The sequence below is a fragment of the Indicator indicator genome, chromosome 1 (genome assembly GCF_027791375.1).
Source record: "Indicator indicator isolate 239-I01 chromosome 1, UM_Iind_1.1, whole genome shotgun sequence".
NCBI classification, from domain to species: Eukaryota; Metazoa; Chordata; class Aves; order Piciformes; family Indicatoridae; genus Indicator; species Indicator indicator.
Window position 1 is genome coordinate 32019319 of NC_072010.1, and position 16279 is coordinate 32035597.

General features: G+C 44.9%; 2 protein-coding genes across 2 annotated transcripts in view; one reads left to right on the forward strand and one right to left on the reverse strand.

The window, feature by feature from the left end:
- LOC128981004 (uncharacterized) overlaps positions 1-12409 on the forward strand; it is a 30676-nt gene extending 18267 nt beyond the window's left edge. Inside the window, 3 exon segments of the mRNA XM_054399674.1 lie at positions 9660-9982; positions 11099-11197; positions 12281-12409. Coding sequence (XP_054255649.1) covers positions 9660-9982; positions 11099-11197; positions 12281-12409 — 551 coding nt within the window.
- A 2060-nt stretch (positions 12410-14469) lies between these two features.
- COG3 (component of oligomeric golgi complex 3) overlaps positions 14470-16279 on the reverse strand; it is a 36457-nt gene continuing 34647 nt past the window's right edge. The window contains exons 22-23 of the mRNA XM_054399263.1: positions 15835-15933; positions 14470-14674 (exon numbers count right to left, since the gene is read on the reverse strand). Of these exons, the coding sequence (XP_054255238.1) occupies positions 14645-14674; positions 15835-15933 (129 nt within the window). The 3' untranslated portion in view covers positions 14470-14644. The remainder of the gene's footprint in view (positions 14675-15834; positions 15934-16279) is intronic.

Below are 16279 nucleotides of genomic sequence, written 5' to 3' on the forward strand. Positions count from 1 at the left end.
AGGAGCACTTCCTTCTGGTGCATGCATCCTTGTTTGGGGTAAGAGATTGGAGAGTTGCAGCTGCTATTTGTAAGCAAAAGAAGGCAGGCTGAGCATCACTCTGGCCCTGGAGATGAGTGTGAAATTAATTCAGAGGAGAAAGTGAACAGCTTTGTTGGAGGATTCCTCATCCTTGTCTAGTGGTACACCTTGGAGCCATGGTTTTGCACAGTGTTTCCTCCTCAGTCTTGGTAATGCCTTATTGCTTCATTTAGAGCCAAGAAGTGCAGAATTTGGCAGATCTCTGGCAACACACCTTCCAGAAAAGGCATGTGGTTCCAGAAAAATGTTCTGCAGGTATAGTTTGATGCTCCTGCAGATGCAAGAAAAGGAAGGATAATGGTGCCTCTCTTCTCATAATGGAGCAAAAAATTGTTCCAAAGGGCAAACACTTTCCCCTTGAAGAGAACAGACTAGGCTAGACTACACTAGATTATTTCTGGTTGTAAGGGATCTAGTTCAGCTGCCTGATCAGAAGTTAAAGCATGTTATGAAGGACATTCTCCAAATGCTGCCTAAACATTGGCAGACTTGGGTCATTTGCCACCTCTCTAGGAAGCCTGTTCCAGCATTTGACCACTCTAATGTCCAGTATAAATCTGCCCTGGTACAGCTTTAAACCATCCCCACACATCTCATCACTGGATATCAAGAAGAAGAGACCAGGAATTCCCTCTCCACTTTCCTTCCTCAGGAAGCTGCAGAGATCAACAAGGTCACCCCTCAGTCTCCTTTTCTCCAAGTTAGACAAGTTTTTCCAGAGTCCTTAACCACTCCTCACAGGACATTCCTTCCAGTCTTTTCAGCTTCTTTGACTTCCTCTGGACACATTCAAAGACCTTTGCATCCTTCCTAAATCGTGGGGCCAAGAACTGCACACAGTAATTAAGCCTGACAATCAGAAAACCATTTGCTGATAGAAGAAAAGAACAGGCATCTGTGACTTGGGCACAAAATATCTCTTGAGCTGTGGGAAAACCTGTGTCACCTGGGAAAAAAACACACATGTACATGAAAAACCTTACTGGTTTCACAGGTCCACAAAGCAAAGCAGAAATCCAAGAGAAGACCACTAGCAAACCAGTTGGTATTGCAGCCATCAACTCCCTCCTTGTATGAGCAAGAAAGATGCTTGGTCACCTTAAACACTAAGGCAGAAGTGTCTGCATTTTTAACAGGACATTAAAAGAAGGCCAAATTAGCAACTTGCTTACATCTTCATACAAAAGCCAGAAGGGCATGGTAGCTTCAGCACATCCAGAAGAAGAAGCAAAGACTGCATCCCTTTGTGTAGTAATAGGTGCCATCATCTTAATTATAAGTGGCCAGGGTGTGCATATTGAGGTGCTGGAGCACATCCAAAGAAGAGCAACGAAGCTGGTGAAGGGCCTGGAGCATGTGGCCTACAAGGACCATTTGAGGCAGCTGGGGTTGTTCAGTCTGGAGAAGAAGAGGCTGAGAGGAGACCTCATCACTCTCTACAATTCCCTGAAGGGAGGTTAGAGAGAGAAGGGGGCCAGCCTCCTCTCCTTGGTGGTAAGCGACAGGACTAGAGGAAATGGTTTCAAGTTGTGCTAAGGGAGGTTCAGGCTGGATATTAGGAAATATTTATTCACTGAAAGGGTTATCAAACATTGGAATGGTCTGCCCAGGGCAGTGATTGAGTCACCATCCCTGGGGGTGTTCAAGCAGTGTGTGGACCCAGTGCTTAGGGACATGGTTTAGTGTTGACCCTTCAGTGCTGGCTCAAAGGTTGGACTGGATGATCTTTGAGATCTCTTTCTACCAGATATATTCTGCAATTCTGTGAGATCCTTTAAGATCTCTTAGGAGAGCTATCTTGAAGCATCACAGAGTCTATCCCATTTTAGTTAGGTTAGATTTTTCCTTTTCCACTTATTTCTCCTCAGACAAGGCAAATCACACAAAAACTCCTCAGTTCCTTCCTCCATCCCTCCTCCTTTCCAAATAGTTCATGCCCCTATGCTTGAGGAAAGAGAGTTGTATTGCTTTCTCCTCAACATTTAAATTGTTGTTCAGGATCCAGAATCTTGTTCATCCTCTCAAAACAAAATGAATACACTGACAGACTGCAAATGCCCCTTTCAAAAAGCACTAATCTCCAGAAGACCTGGTGGAACCAGACAATGAGTTTGTTGCAGAGCATGTAAAGATGGGTTGCAGCCTGTTTTATCTCTTCTTGTTGCTTTTCAAGCAAGGACTGTAGAGAGCTGTGTAGTGCTGGGTCTGCTCATACCTTGTGAGAGCCTTGCAGCTCCAGTCAAGCACATGCAGATATCTCCTATGAGATACAGAGATCTTCATTCAGGAAAATATTAATATGATTATCAGTGGGTGGACTTAGTTGATGGGATATACCAACTTTTGGCTGTTTGAAGATGGACTTAACTAGGAGTTCATAGCTGAGGTGGAAAGCTGAATCTGATATCTATGTGGCTTTACTGGGATGGTGTCCATGCATAAAAAGTTTTATTTATGGAGCATCCTATGCACCTTAAAGGCTGAACAACAGTCAGTAATCTCCACACTAAATGAAGCCTTAGACCTTGGTCTCCTCACTTCCATATTGTTCATTCCTTCTACCCTCCAAATCAAGCTGCCTTATCCAAACTGCCTAGCAGGGGCAGATCCAGAGTACTGACTCAGTATTCACTTGAGGGAGTGCTCCCAGTCCCAGGCTAAGCCCTAGCCCGAAAGCTTAAGAGCAGGAGCATAAAGCTTTGTGGGGTCCAGGCAGCCTTGAACTCATCTGCACTCACTATGCCCAGCAAGGAATGGGGTGTCCCAAGGTGTCCTGGGGTGTCCTAGAATGTCCCCTCGACCCCACATGCCAGAAGCAGCAGCTCCCCAAGGCCTATTGTCCCAGCCCCAGTGACCCTGGGAGAGCAAGCAAAGACTGGTGGTCTGCCCCATCAGCTGGAGGCTGGATGAAACCACCTCACCAGCTCAGCACCCCACAGCATGGCTTTTCATTTCCCTCTCCTGCCTCTTCTCTCCCTCCTTGAACAGAAAGCATTACAGTTTCTGCAGGCATGCAAGAAAATTACCTGTGATTTATCACACAATCAGTGATTTTGTTGGCTTTTTTATTTTCTACATAGAAGCACTCTCCCCTCCTGAAATATAGGGGTAGCAAATCCTCCTGCCTGGGACCATCTGTCTTTTTAGCCTCATAAAACCCTTCAAAAATAAAAGCAGGAACAAAATTGTTGGCTTGTTGCTTTTTTCTTCCCCTCCATCCCTTACAACCGGGAAGTAATTCTTAGCTATTCTGCAGAGCCAAAATGTGCATCTTTGGGTTATATATTAGTGCCATAGCTATGGCTGGAGTCAGCCAGTACATGTGTATGAAATGCCTCCACCTGGGACCTGCTGCTGCTGAGTCCCTCAGGCCTCCACAACAGAAAAAAAAATCCAAGCATGGCCCCTTCCTGCACATGTGAATCGGCTGCTGCTTGTAATGATGATGTTAAAAGGGAACACAAAAGGTCTCCGTGCTTGCCCCCTCTCCTAGCTGCTCTCTGTTCCTCCTGGAGAAACAGGCAGTAATGCTACTTATTCCTAGTAGAAAACATTAAACCCAGCTCCTTTGTAATGCTGGGAGTTAAGCCTTCAGCAAAGAAATGTTTCTATTTCTCTTGTCAGTGTGTTGCAGGATAAATTACTGGTGTGTCTGATTGAAAGAGGGCCCATGGCAAGTTATGTCATCAGAGAACAACTAAGAACATAAAATAGAAGGGCTGAGCTTTGCACATGAAATGTGAAAACACAGAAACGAAAGATAAGTTTTCCTCAGTTACTTAAAGGGATTTAATTAAAAAGTAAGCAAACTAACACAAAAAAGAACCAAGACTACATGGAAAGTGTGGAGTCCTGATGGTCTGGCAGTGCTCTGGGGTTGGTACAAGTGTGGGGAGAGTAAGGTCTAGGACAGAGCAGCCCTGTTGCCTGTGTCCAGGCAGGCATCCCCATGACAGTCCCCCCACAACCCTACCTGCCTCTTACCACCTCAGTATTGCTCCTGCAGCCCCACCCAACCAGTGGCTTCTCATGTTGTCTACCAAGGTGCTCAGGGCAGGCACCACACATGGCATGAGGGCACTTGGGGATTGCCCCATCTCAGCTGCCAATGACATCTGTCCACAGGCTCCAGCAGAATCATAGAATCAATCAGGTTGGAAGAGACCTCCAAGATCATCAAGCCCAACTGACCACCCAACCCTAACTAATCAACTAGACCATGGCACTAAGTGTCTTGTCGAGTCTCTTCTTAAACACCTCCAGGGATGGTGACCCACCACCTCCTTGGGCAACCCATTCCCATTCTTCACTCTTTCTGTGAAGAACTTCTTTCTAAGATCAAGCCTAAACTTCCCCCTGCACAGCCTGAGACTGTGTCCTCTTGTTCTGTTGCTGGTTGCCTGGTGAAGAGACCAATCCCCACCTGGCTACAATCACCCTTCAGGCATTTGTAGATGGCAACAAGGTCTCCCCTGAGCCTCCTCCTCTCCAGGCTATACAACCCCAGCTCCCTCAGCTGTTCCTCATAGGGCTTGTGCTCCAGACCTCTCACCAGCTTTGTTGCCCTTCTCTTGGCCAAGATCAGCCACATGACCATGGTGGTGTTTTGGCCCCAGTACAGTGCAGGGATGAGGAAGCATCTACTGTACAGGCTTCCCATGGAGCCCCAGGTAGCCATGCTGGAAAAACACAGGCTTATTACCTGCACAAGCTGCAGTATCCAGAACTAGTTACCATAAGGTCAGCATTGCTTCTGGTTTGTTTCCCACATCCAGTGAGTGTTCCTCACTAAGGAATGACTCAGATGAACAGTTTCTTGCAGTCTAAGTTGTAATATGAGGTAACGGATGGTTTTAGTAAAAACTGCTGGGGTGTGAGCCATCAAACACTAACTTTTGACACTCCATCCCCAGTCTCCCACGTTTCACTTCAGAGAGCTAGTATCTGTGGGAATCAGTAAATCCTGTCCCAGTTTTACAAGCCCTCCCTGTGCCGAGACTAATTAATGGACATCTGAAACGTCTAACTGGCTCTTACAAATCATTTTAAACAGCTTTTGCAATAACATTTCCATCAGACTCCTGCAGTCCTACCATTTGCCTGCAGACACGTTGGTCTCTCATCCATCACATGGCAGCCAGGTTGTTATAAGCCTGGCACTGAGGTAATCCCTAGCAGCATTAAACCATCTTCAGCCTTGCCCTCCCCCTGTTGCTGGACAACACACTCCCCATTGTCATGAGCCACCCACCAGCTGCTGGCTTACCTCCAAGCTGGGGCAGGCTGCTATGATCCTCCTAGCCTCTCCCAGCACCTGTCAATGAAGGACAGTGCTAAGTGACTTCTCTGGTATTTATAAAAAGTATATGATAGTGTCAAAGAGAGGACAACAAAATCAAGAGCCTGTGACTAGTCATCTGTCCCACAGTTGCAGGACTTCCAAAACCCCTCTCCTTCCTACAGAGCCAGGATGGTGGGGAGTAAAGAGAGAAGCATGGGAAAAGGGGGGAAAGCACCTGTCTCTTTCCCCAAGGCTGTGGTTGGTCGCACTGGGCTCTTCCCCTAAGCCACAAGTCAGGTGCATACCCCCATGCCAGGGCAAGCCTAGTGTGCTAGGTTAAGCCCAGCAGGAGGGGTGGGATGGAAAAAAACCTAGCCTCAGGTGGGCAAAGAAACCTGACCCAGGTGGGCAGAGAGAACTGGCACCCTTCCAGGGTGATGGGTCCATGGGTCAAAGTCTATTCCACTCCCACTTCCTGTCCACAACCCTATGTAAGGAGGGGAGGGGAGGGGGTGATTTCCTTCCTTGTACCCTTCTCTCCTGGGCTCTCTGACACCCTGCTGCTGAGAGCTGTTAACCACGTGGTGGGGCCTGTTCCTCACTGTCCCAGACATCTCAAGAGAATCCATCTTACATCCAGAGAATCCTTTGTCAGCTGCATCTGGGTTTGTATATATTTTTATTTATCCCTTTTCCTTATACCTTTGTAACCTTCCTTTTATTTAAATGCCTTTAATTTTTTTGTTAAACTTTCCTTTTTACTTCCAAATCAATGCAAGAATGTTCTTTTGTAGTTTTACCTCTCTCTCCTCCTCCTGCCTAATTTGCTTTCCCTACTGGGAAAAGGGAAAAGGGGAGGCAACCTAAATCTGTTGGATTGGGTTTTGGGGGTCTGGGAAAAGCTTAAACCACAACACCTGGGCATACAGAACTGATGGTAATCAGTTTCTGCCCTTTTTGGCTTTTGGAATATGCTTTCTGGTAGCATTTGTGACACAAAATTAGCATAGTGTACAAATGGGTCAAAATGTGGGGCACTCGTGCTCTTTTTCCTTGGGTTTTTCCATCCCCACACGTGTGGACTAAGCAGTCACAGTTACAGGAGGATTTCCTGATTAAAAGAGACCCCAGAGGAATTCGGCAAACAGCACTGTGAGTAAATTGGAATATTCCTAAGTGTCTGGAAAATACCTGCCTTTTGTTAGTAGGGGTAACAAATTGCTTTTGGATTCAATCTTTTCCAAATACTGTTTTCCTAAACTACTGGTGAGGGAGATGGAGGGAAAGTGATACGAGGAAAGGCTGAGGGAGCTGGGGTTGTTCAGCCTGGAGAAGAGGAGGCTTAGAGGGGACCTTATCACTCTCTACAACTACCTAAAAGGAAATTGTAGTCAGGTGGGGTTAGGGCTGTTCTCCCAGGCAACTAGTGACAGGGCAAGAGGGCAGGGTATGAAGCAGCACCAGGGGAAGTTTAGGTTGGATATTAGGAAGCACTTCCTCACAGAAAGGCTGATTAGGCAGTGGAATGGATTGCCCAGGGAGGTGGTGGAGTCACCATCCCTGGAGGTCTTTAAGAAAAGATTGGATGTGGCATTGGTGGCATGATTTAGCTGATGTTGTGGTGGTAGGTCATAGGCTGGACTTGATGATCTCAGAAGTCTTTTCCAGCCTCAATAATTCTGTGATTCTGGGATCTGTAACCATTCCTATATTCTGGAGATGTTGTTCAACCGAGCAATGAACCTGTATATAACATTTTCATAATTTGCATATATGAAGTTATGTGGGTGGCAGAGTTTAAATTAATAAATAATTTATATTTTTGTTCATTCCCTGCCTCACCCTTTTCATTTGTAACACCCACATATGGACAAGTCCAGGCTTGTCCATGGTCAGAGCTGTAACACATCATGGCTGCAAAGTTAGATTATTCTTTTTTTTAATCATCCCTTGTGTTTTCTGAGCTGCCTCACAAGCTAACACTGGGAGAGAGGCTGAGTTGCTCTGCAGCTTGCTGAGAATCAATTTCCCCACACAAACACAGGAAAAACTCAAAAAGTAGCACATGCCATGAATGGTAAAGACTCCCCATGTGCTGTGTCTGGGGGGAGGCCCCGGTGTCTCTAGCCACCTACCCAGGCTGTCATGAGATGGAGAGCATCGACTGGTATTTGTGTGCCATCAATATAGAATCATAGAATTGTTTCTGTTGGAAAAGACTTCCAAGATCATCGAGTCCAACTGTCAACCTAAGACCACCATGGCCACCAAACCATGTCACAAAGGAGAATCATAGAATTGTTAGGGTTGGAAGGGACCACAAGGATCATCTAGTTCCAACCCCCCTGCCATGGGCAGGGACACCTCACACTACATCAGGCTGGCCAGAGCCTCATCCAGCCTGGCCTTAAACACCTCCAGGGATGGGGCCTCAACCACCTCCCTGGACAACCTGTTCCAGGCTCTCACCACTCTCATGGGGAAGAACTTCTTCCTAACATCCAATCTGAATCTACCCATTTCTATTTTTTTTCATTCCCCCTAGTCCTGTCACTACCTGATAGCCTAAAAAGTCCCTCCCCAGCTTTCTTGTAGGCCCCCTTCAGATACTGGAAGGCCACAAGAAGGTCACCTCAGAGCCTTCTCTTCTCCAGACTGAACAGCCCCAACTCTTTCAGTCTCTCCTCATAGGAGAGGTGCTCCAGCCCTCTGATCATCCTGGTGGCCCTTCTCTGGACACATTCCAGCATGTCCATATCCCTCTTGTAATAGGGGCTCCAGAACTGGATGCAGTACTCCAGGTGGGGTCTCACCAGAGCTGAGTAGAGGGAGGTGTCCACAGGGCCACAAAAATGATCAGGGGGTTGGAGCACCTCTGCTACAAGGACAGGCTGAGGGAGCTGGGGGTGTTCAGCCCAGAGAGGAGGAGGCTCCAGGGAGACCTGATAGCAGCCTTCAGTGCCTGAAGGGGGCCTAAAGGAAGGATGGGGAGAGACTGTTTACTGTGCAATGATAGGACAAGAGGAGACGGTCTTAAACTAGAGAAGAGCAGATTTAGATTGGATATCAGGAAGAAGTTCTTTCACTATGAGGATGGTGGAACACTGGAACAGGTTGCCCAGGGATGTGGTTGAGGCCCCATCCCTGGAGATATTCAAGTTGAGGCTCGACAAGGCCCTAGGCAACCTGATCTAGTTGGGGATGTCCCTGCTGACTGCAGAGGGAGGTCGGACTAGATGACCTTTGGAGGTCCCTTCCAGCCTGAACCATTCTATGATTCTGTTTCTTGAATACCTCCAGGGAGGTGGGCTGTTCCCCCCTGCTGAATCTCACTCTCCTCTGTAGCTTGACGAAGCAGTTTCCCATAACCAGCCACAAAAATGACCACAGATACACACATAGAACCTGTTTTTAGCACAATGCTTGCCAGTGCAAAAGAAATTGCCATGTCCAAGGACTTTCAGAAGATGTAGGTGTGCAATGTGAGAAAGGGGTCTCATAAACACATAGTCCATGCTCTGCCCAGGGATTTTTTGTCTGCTGTTTGAGGATTCATTGCTCTTCCAGGGGCAAATTTCAGTAACATGCTTTAATGTAGGACAAAAATTATTACCAAAAACCAGTCTCTGATGGACGAGAAGCTGGATATGAGCAGGCAGTGTGCATTTGAAGCCCAGAAGGCAAATCACATCCTGGGCTGCATCAAAAGAAGCATTGCCAACAGATCCAGAGAGATGATTCTGCCACTTTGCTCTGGTGAGACCTCACCTGGAGTACTGTGTCTGAAGCCCTCAATATAGGATGGACATGGACTTGATGCAGAGGGTCCAGGGGAAGGCCACGAAAATGATCAGGGAGTTGGAGCACCTCTGCTATGAAGAGAGGCTGAGGGAGCTGGGGTTGTTCAGCCTGGAGAAGAGGAGGCTCTGGGGGGACCTAATAGTGGCCTTCCAGTACCTGAAGGGGTCCTACAAGAAGGATGGAGAAAGACTGTTTACAAAGGCCTGTGGTGATAGGATGAGGGGAAATGGTTTCTACCTAGAAAAGAGCAGATTTAGATTGGATGTTATGAACAGGTTCTTTATTAGGAGGGTGGTGGAACACTGGAACAGGTTGCCCAGGGAGGTGGTTGGAGCCCCATCCCTGGAGATATTCAAAGTGATTTTCAACAGGGCTCTGGGCAAATATGATCTAGTTGAGGATGCCCCTGCTGACTGCATAGGGGGTTGGACTGGATGACCGTTGGAGATCCCTTCCATCCTGGACCATTCTATGATTCTCTGACCTGATGCATTAGGTCCCGAAGTCTGCTATAACTGCGACAAAAACATGACACTTGAGACCAGGAGGTTGTTGGCTCTGAATTCATCCAGCTTCATCTTTGTCCCCAGGGCCACCCTGGGTCCCTGCACTAGGATCTCTTTAGACCAGGCAGGGACCAACCAGAAGCACTGGAAGTAGCATGGCATAAGCTACCACACTCACAACCCTCTTTTCAAGTTCATCACAATGAAACCGAACAGCCATGTCACCATTAAAGTCCTGGCTTAGGATCAAAAAGGCTTAATTTTCATCAGCTGCAGCCATCATATCCATTTCAATGTGTGGTCCCAGTTGAAGGTGAGCACTCACTCTGGTAGCCCTTCCTGGCCCGCTCTTGCCTAGCATCCCCTTGGAGAGCAGCAGCAGCAAGGAAACAACCCAGTGGAGATAGGCTTAGGGCTGCTGCATGGAACTAGTCACAAATTTTCAGGTGGGAAAAAAAACCAAAAAACACTGTTTTATTCAAAAGCAAATTTCCTGCCTGTGTGAATCTTAATGAAATTCCTTTCCAGGAAAGTATTTAGATAAGATTGAAATGCTGTCACTGAAGGGTAAGAACAGTAAGTCTCGTAAATTCATTCTGAAAGACTATCTCTTTTCAAAACGTTTATATTAGATGTCAGTACAAACACAAAGCTCCTGATTTTATCTAAACAGCATTTCACTTAACACGAAACAAGCATCTGGAAAGAGGAGCGCTAGAAATTCTTTGGTATTTGTTGCCATTCAAGATTTCCCATCACTGATCCTTCCTGTTCTAGCCCTACTCAGTGCTGATGCAACTGTCCTGACATACTGGTGTGCAGCCATGTTCTCTACTGGATGTGAAACAAACTGGTCAGCTCTGAAACACGTCACCAGCAGCTCCTGCTTGACTAGGGGCTGTGGCCTCAGGGTGAAAATGATTCATGCTGTCTTCCCTGATACAGGCACAACCCAAAAGTTCATAGCCCTTATAGCAGTAGTCTCCTTGTGGCCATAGATGCATTGCTAATAGAAACAGATGTCTGGGATAGCTATTCAGAAAGGTGGCAACAACCGCATGTCAGCATGCAGAACAATGAAGCACCAACACCTGCTCTTCCATCCCCAAAATTCAGACTTTTCACAACCCACTGCTACATTAAGGTAAGGAAGTCATCTGCCTTGCCCCACTACTTCTGGGCAGCCTACTCCCACCAAAGAAGGCTAGAGATAAGCTTAGCTCCTCAGTGTACATGTCTTGGATAAGGCTCACCTCTGAAGGCAGCCATAGGGTTAGTGCGCTCCACAGGCATGGAGGGAAAGGGCATCCTAGGCAGGCTATACAGGTAAGTGTGAGAGGGTGGGTTACAAGGGACGCTCTCTCACTCAGTTTCCCCTCAGGAGGTTAAGCATTAACACTCTTCACTTTGCACAGGGCTCTCTTTGCAGTTGAAAGACCCAGAGACAAGTCACCTACTTAAGAGGACAAAAAGTGAAGAGTGCTTCCTTCAGTCTGAAAAGATTCAGCTCAGGAACCTGCTGTCCAAAGTACAGTGGTGTCATACTTTTGGCAACCCCTCTCTCGGTGATATCACTTCTTGTGTTTCATCATCTTCTATCTGCATGAGAGACTGAAATGAAGATAGACTCATGGCAAGCAGTTACATCAGCATTTCTGATTAGCTTTTCTTTCAAGGTGTAACAGTCACTTTGTGATGAAAATAAAGCTCTTTCTCAAGTGCACGATGTCTATCTTCCCATACATCAAGTCCCTGTAAAACCAAGCTCATCTCAGCTGAAAGCACTTGATGGATCATAGTATAATCAATGTGGTTATACACCAGATATGCAGCACTTTGAAGGAGACAGCTTTCTTCCTACAGCTGATGAATAGGACTTTGTGAACTTGGGTACCAAGGATGACTGACAAGTCTCCTTTGGCTCTCAGCCAGACACCTGGTCTGGTGGAGAGGGGATGGAGAACAGCAGCTTGGGCAGTGACCAGGAATAATCCAGGAGAAGGAAGATAATGTGTTTCTGGCTTTTCATGGCACCAGTTGTTGGTAGAGGGCAAATCCATAGTTTAGTGGCAAGGCTGGCCACCACTGAGAGGGACCAAATGTTTTTGATTGTTTGATTCAGAGTTCTTTATATCAAAGATCTCATTTGTTCCACATGTGTTGGTTTGGGTTTAAGGCTCAATGAGGATTAAAAAAATGCATGAGGACAGGCAAAAGCAGTGCTTGTGGACACTGGGTTGAATCTACCTGCAGTCAGCGCACAAGCTGCTTCAGAAGCACAGACGTTCGCCTTTTCCTACCCTCATCACTTTGGTGTTGACACAGTTTGAGGAAGGGACTAGTGGTTCTCCTGCAAAACACCCAGCACAGCATAGGCTATGCTGCAGGCATCACTGGTTGTGGACAAAAAGAAGTTCAAATGCCTGGTCAGCTGCTTTGGTATTCACTTCACTTACAAGAGATAGAAACCAAAGGGCCAAACCTCTTTGAGAGGCTCCAAGCTCTTAGGCAGCAATGGTCACACACCACTGCTCCAACCAGTCAGACAGATGCTGAATTCTACAAGGAGCATTTTTCCTTAGGTTAATTCATTCAAATTACATTGTCAAAGCCAGAGGGAAGCTCCACGCTGACATTAGAGGGAACAAACCAGAAGCCTCTGGATGATGTCTCTACCATGCCGAGGGCCAGAAGAACAGTATATGGTAATGAGAAATTACGAGAAGGAGTCTGTGAGTAACCAGGCAATGAGAATAACTATCAAATATAATACTACTTGTGCTTTCTACCACCAGCTCCCAAGCTTCCTCTTATTAAAAGGCAACTAGTTGAAATATGTTCTTGTATTGCAGTTGTGGTTTCTTCCCTCTGATAGAACTGCAAGCAAAGAGACACTTAGTCACACAAGATTGTTTGTCAGTAAAGAAAATACAAATTTATGTTTATTATAACCATAAAGAGGCATTACTTCAACAATTAGCTGTACATTCAGCACTCAGGTATACATCTGTGTCAAATAAAGTCAATTCTTTTACTGCTAAAAAAGAACTCTTCTCAGCAATGCACTGCCTGTGCTTAACAGGATGTTCGCTGTCTCTGTATTGAGGTTATCTTGACAGAGAAGCCTCAGGATACAGAATAAAGCTTTACTCTTGGACCAAAATAGGAGGCAACTTTTATATTTAAAAAAATTAAAAACAGCAACTTTCTAGTCAGATAATATAAAGCATCTTAAATTAATCTTCTGAAAGTATTTACACTATTTGTAAACGTAAATATCTGAAACTGTACAGGTTTAAACAAAGGTTCATTTAGCAAACAGGCTGTATTAAACTGATTGCTTCTCTGATCTGTCGACTAGCTGTCCTAGAGCTGTCTGGCTGCTTACTCCAACAGAGAAGAAGATCCCAAGCACAAGAGTGACTAATGCTATGAAGGTTTACCCTTCACTTCTTGTCTGTACAATGTCTATGTAAAGTCAGTCCTAACTCTGTACAGTGACCATGCAGTCCTTCTGTAAAACTTTATAAAAAAAACAAATATACATATAGTACAATGCACTGGGCAGTATTTTACAGCCTGTATCCCTACAGAAGTAAAAAGAAAGGGCAAGTTTTCTTCCTTGTTAGTTCCTTTAGTTAACTTTTAAGGAATCATGTAACATCCTATGAGTACCACTTACGTGCCTCAGCACCAGCAATGTACCACTTCCCATGGTAGTCTTAAATCCCACCACCTCAAGTCTCCAGTCATGTGATTTATAACAGAAAAATCACTAAATAAACACACCACTGATGTGCATGGAAATGTCTACATCCTTAAAACTACAGAACATTTTCCTATAAATAAATTAAAAATCTGCCATGTAAGTCACCACTTTTTCCTTTTGCAGTGCTGCACAATAAAGACTTACACACTGAGATACCCTAAAGCTTCCATTAGTGGCCAAGTGTTTAGCATTCAGCTTTCCAAAACAATGACCAATTAATGGATACTGAGCAGTGTGCACTGTTTACCAGTTACCAAGTACTTATCCTCTTCTTTACAATGCTGATTTGACAGGCTTGCACATTCTGATATCCCCACCCCTCCCTTATTAGCACTTACTCCAGAACACAAAAGCTGCACAAATGTCAGCCCCTTCCCACTTGAAGCAATGCAACATCACCATCTGATCTTGGGTAAGGCCAAAAAATAATCTCACATTAACCTGAGAATCTCAATGCTAAGTTTTGCTGTGAAGCATCTGAAAACATGCAGTTCCCTCAGAAACAACAGAAATTATATTGCACAGCTTTCCATTGCAAATCCCAAGGAACTGAGATCCTTTACGCAGAGAGAGGTTAGAGCTTGAAACCTCAGGTCTGACCTCACAGCTCCCAGTCACAACAGCATAAGAAAAACAGCACATCCAGTGTTTCAAGAAATGCTTCATGTGCAGTAAAAGTTTTCCCAACTAAGAATCTCTGGATTACGTTGAAGCACATGGTGGATTACCAGGATTTTGGGGGGCAGCCATACCGATGTGCTTATCTCCAAGCCTTGCAGATACTAATTTCTGTGCTTTGTTTCCAGCTTGTCTTTGAAAGTGTGGCTTTTCACATCAACTTAGTAGAAGGAAAGCAAGATTTTTATATGGAAAACACTCACAATCTCAGTTTTAAAAGCTCCTGGCTAAGGCAGTAACTGCACTTCCAAAGAGTGATCAGTCAAGAGCTTTTTTTGTTGGTTTTCTATCCTCTCCACTTCTCAAACCAATGAATGGGAAAGATCTTTAACAGAAGTGTTTGTCAGGGTTTTTTTTTTGTGGTGGTTGGTTTTTTCCTTCCTAAAACATGGTTAAGCAGACTGGGTAGTTTTGATGCTGACTGGACTGCACAGTTAAATCCTTCATTTACTTCAACCAAATGTCTTTGCATTCCCTTCACTGTCTGGCATTCAGCTGAAGCTTATTTCAAGCATCTTCACTGTCAGGCTATTTCGACATTGATAAAAGTAAGTTGATCTGAAAGACAAAAGGAAAGCCTACATTATACAGAGCAGCAAAGTTCATAACTGATGTCCTATATTGTAACCTTTAAACAACATTCCTGGAAAGCCCACAGAGTCTTAGACAAATCAGGAGAAGACAGCTGCAAAATAAGTGGCCAAAATTTCCAGTTAAATGCCTCCAAAGGCAGGTGTTGAACGTGCTGACTAGTCATTAGAGCAGCCTAGTGTGCCACAGTTTCTAAGATGACTTCATGCATTGCCAAGGAATTCCAAAGCTTATGCTAATATTTATCTTAGCTATCTGAAACACATTTGGGATCCTTCACAATATTTGTTTCCCATAGATTACTATACAGTTTTCCAAACTCTTCAGTTTGCGGGAGAAGCTATCCTAAGGATTAACAATTAAAGCAAGTCACCTCCTGTAGGACACCCCCACCTTTCAGTCCATCACTCCCACTCAGTGCTCCAGGATAGCTAACAGACACCTCTGTGGCCTCACTGAAGGCTATGTCCTCTGATCCATAGACTAGAGCATGTGTTTAAATATTGGCATCCTGGGATAATCATGATGCTAGCCTCGTTCCTTGGACCACTAAGGTCAAAGCAAGATTTTTTTTTCTTTTTTAACTTGGTTTCTGTCAGAGCATCCTAATACAGAGAATTCTTAACCTCAATCATCTCTGAGATTAAAGACCTTATTATGCAGGGTTACATTTCCATAAACATCTGCACGTTTTCCCAATGCAATTTACTTCAAATGAACCCTTGTAGTTCTTTCTCGTACTTGTAAAACTAAAAGTTGTTGCTTTAGTTGTCAAAAGCAAGACTTGCCTTCATGCACAAAGGCTTTTTAAAAGCCCATTCACTAGCTTTGATATCTCTCTGAAAAGACAATGCCCAGAAATGGAAAGACTCTGCCATGACATTGCACAACTCAATCCTCAGCAACATTCATCATCACCTTCAGTTTTAAAACTGCACTGGATATTCACTACAAAACACAACAAAAAGAGCCCCTCTTAGCTGAGTGCCTAGAGTTCAGATAAAGTCCAAAATTAAGCAGAATAATAAATATTCTGAACCCTGAAAATAAGAAAAATGGGGGGAAAATGTTTTAAAAGCCAGACACATGACAAAAAAACTGGGGAAACAGGGAGCTTCAATTCATACCTGTTCCATTGAAGGACAAGCTATGATCTGGATATCTTCATCACTAAATTCTTCCTTTAACAAAGCATGGAGCTTCTGGAACATTTGCTGAACGTTATTCTTTTAAAAGGAAAGAAGAGAAAACTCAGGTTTTAAAGAAACACAACACTCGTCAAACATGAATAAGTAATAGGTGCATGGAATAGCTACCGAAGTGACCAGGTAGGGAGAGTATTTTCCTGAACAAGCCCCTAAACAGCCATGAGGGATCCACACTGGCTGCAAGATATAAACTGCAGCTAAGATGTACTAAACTGAAACACTGAGTCCTACAGATTCAACCTGGAAGCTTAAAACTCAAGCTTGGCTCTTTCTTGTGAGGTTAAAGTGAGTCTCAAATTGAATTTGTATCACCCTCTGCCTCCAGCGCTTCTGCTCATGCATAACTGAGTGAGCGGTGCTGGTT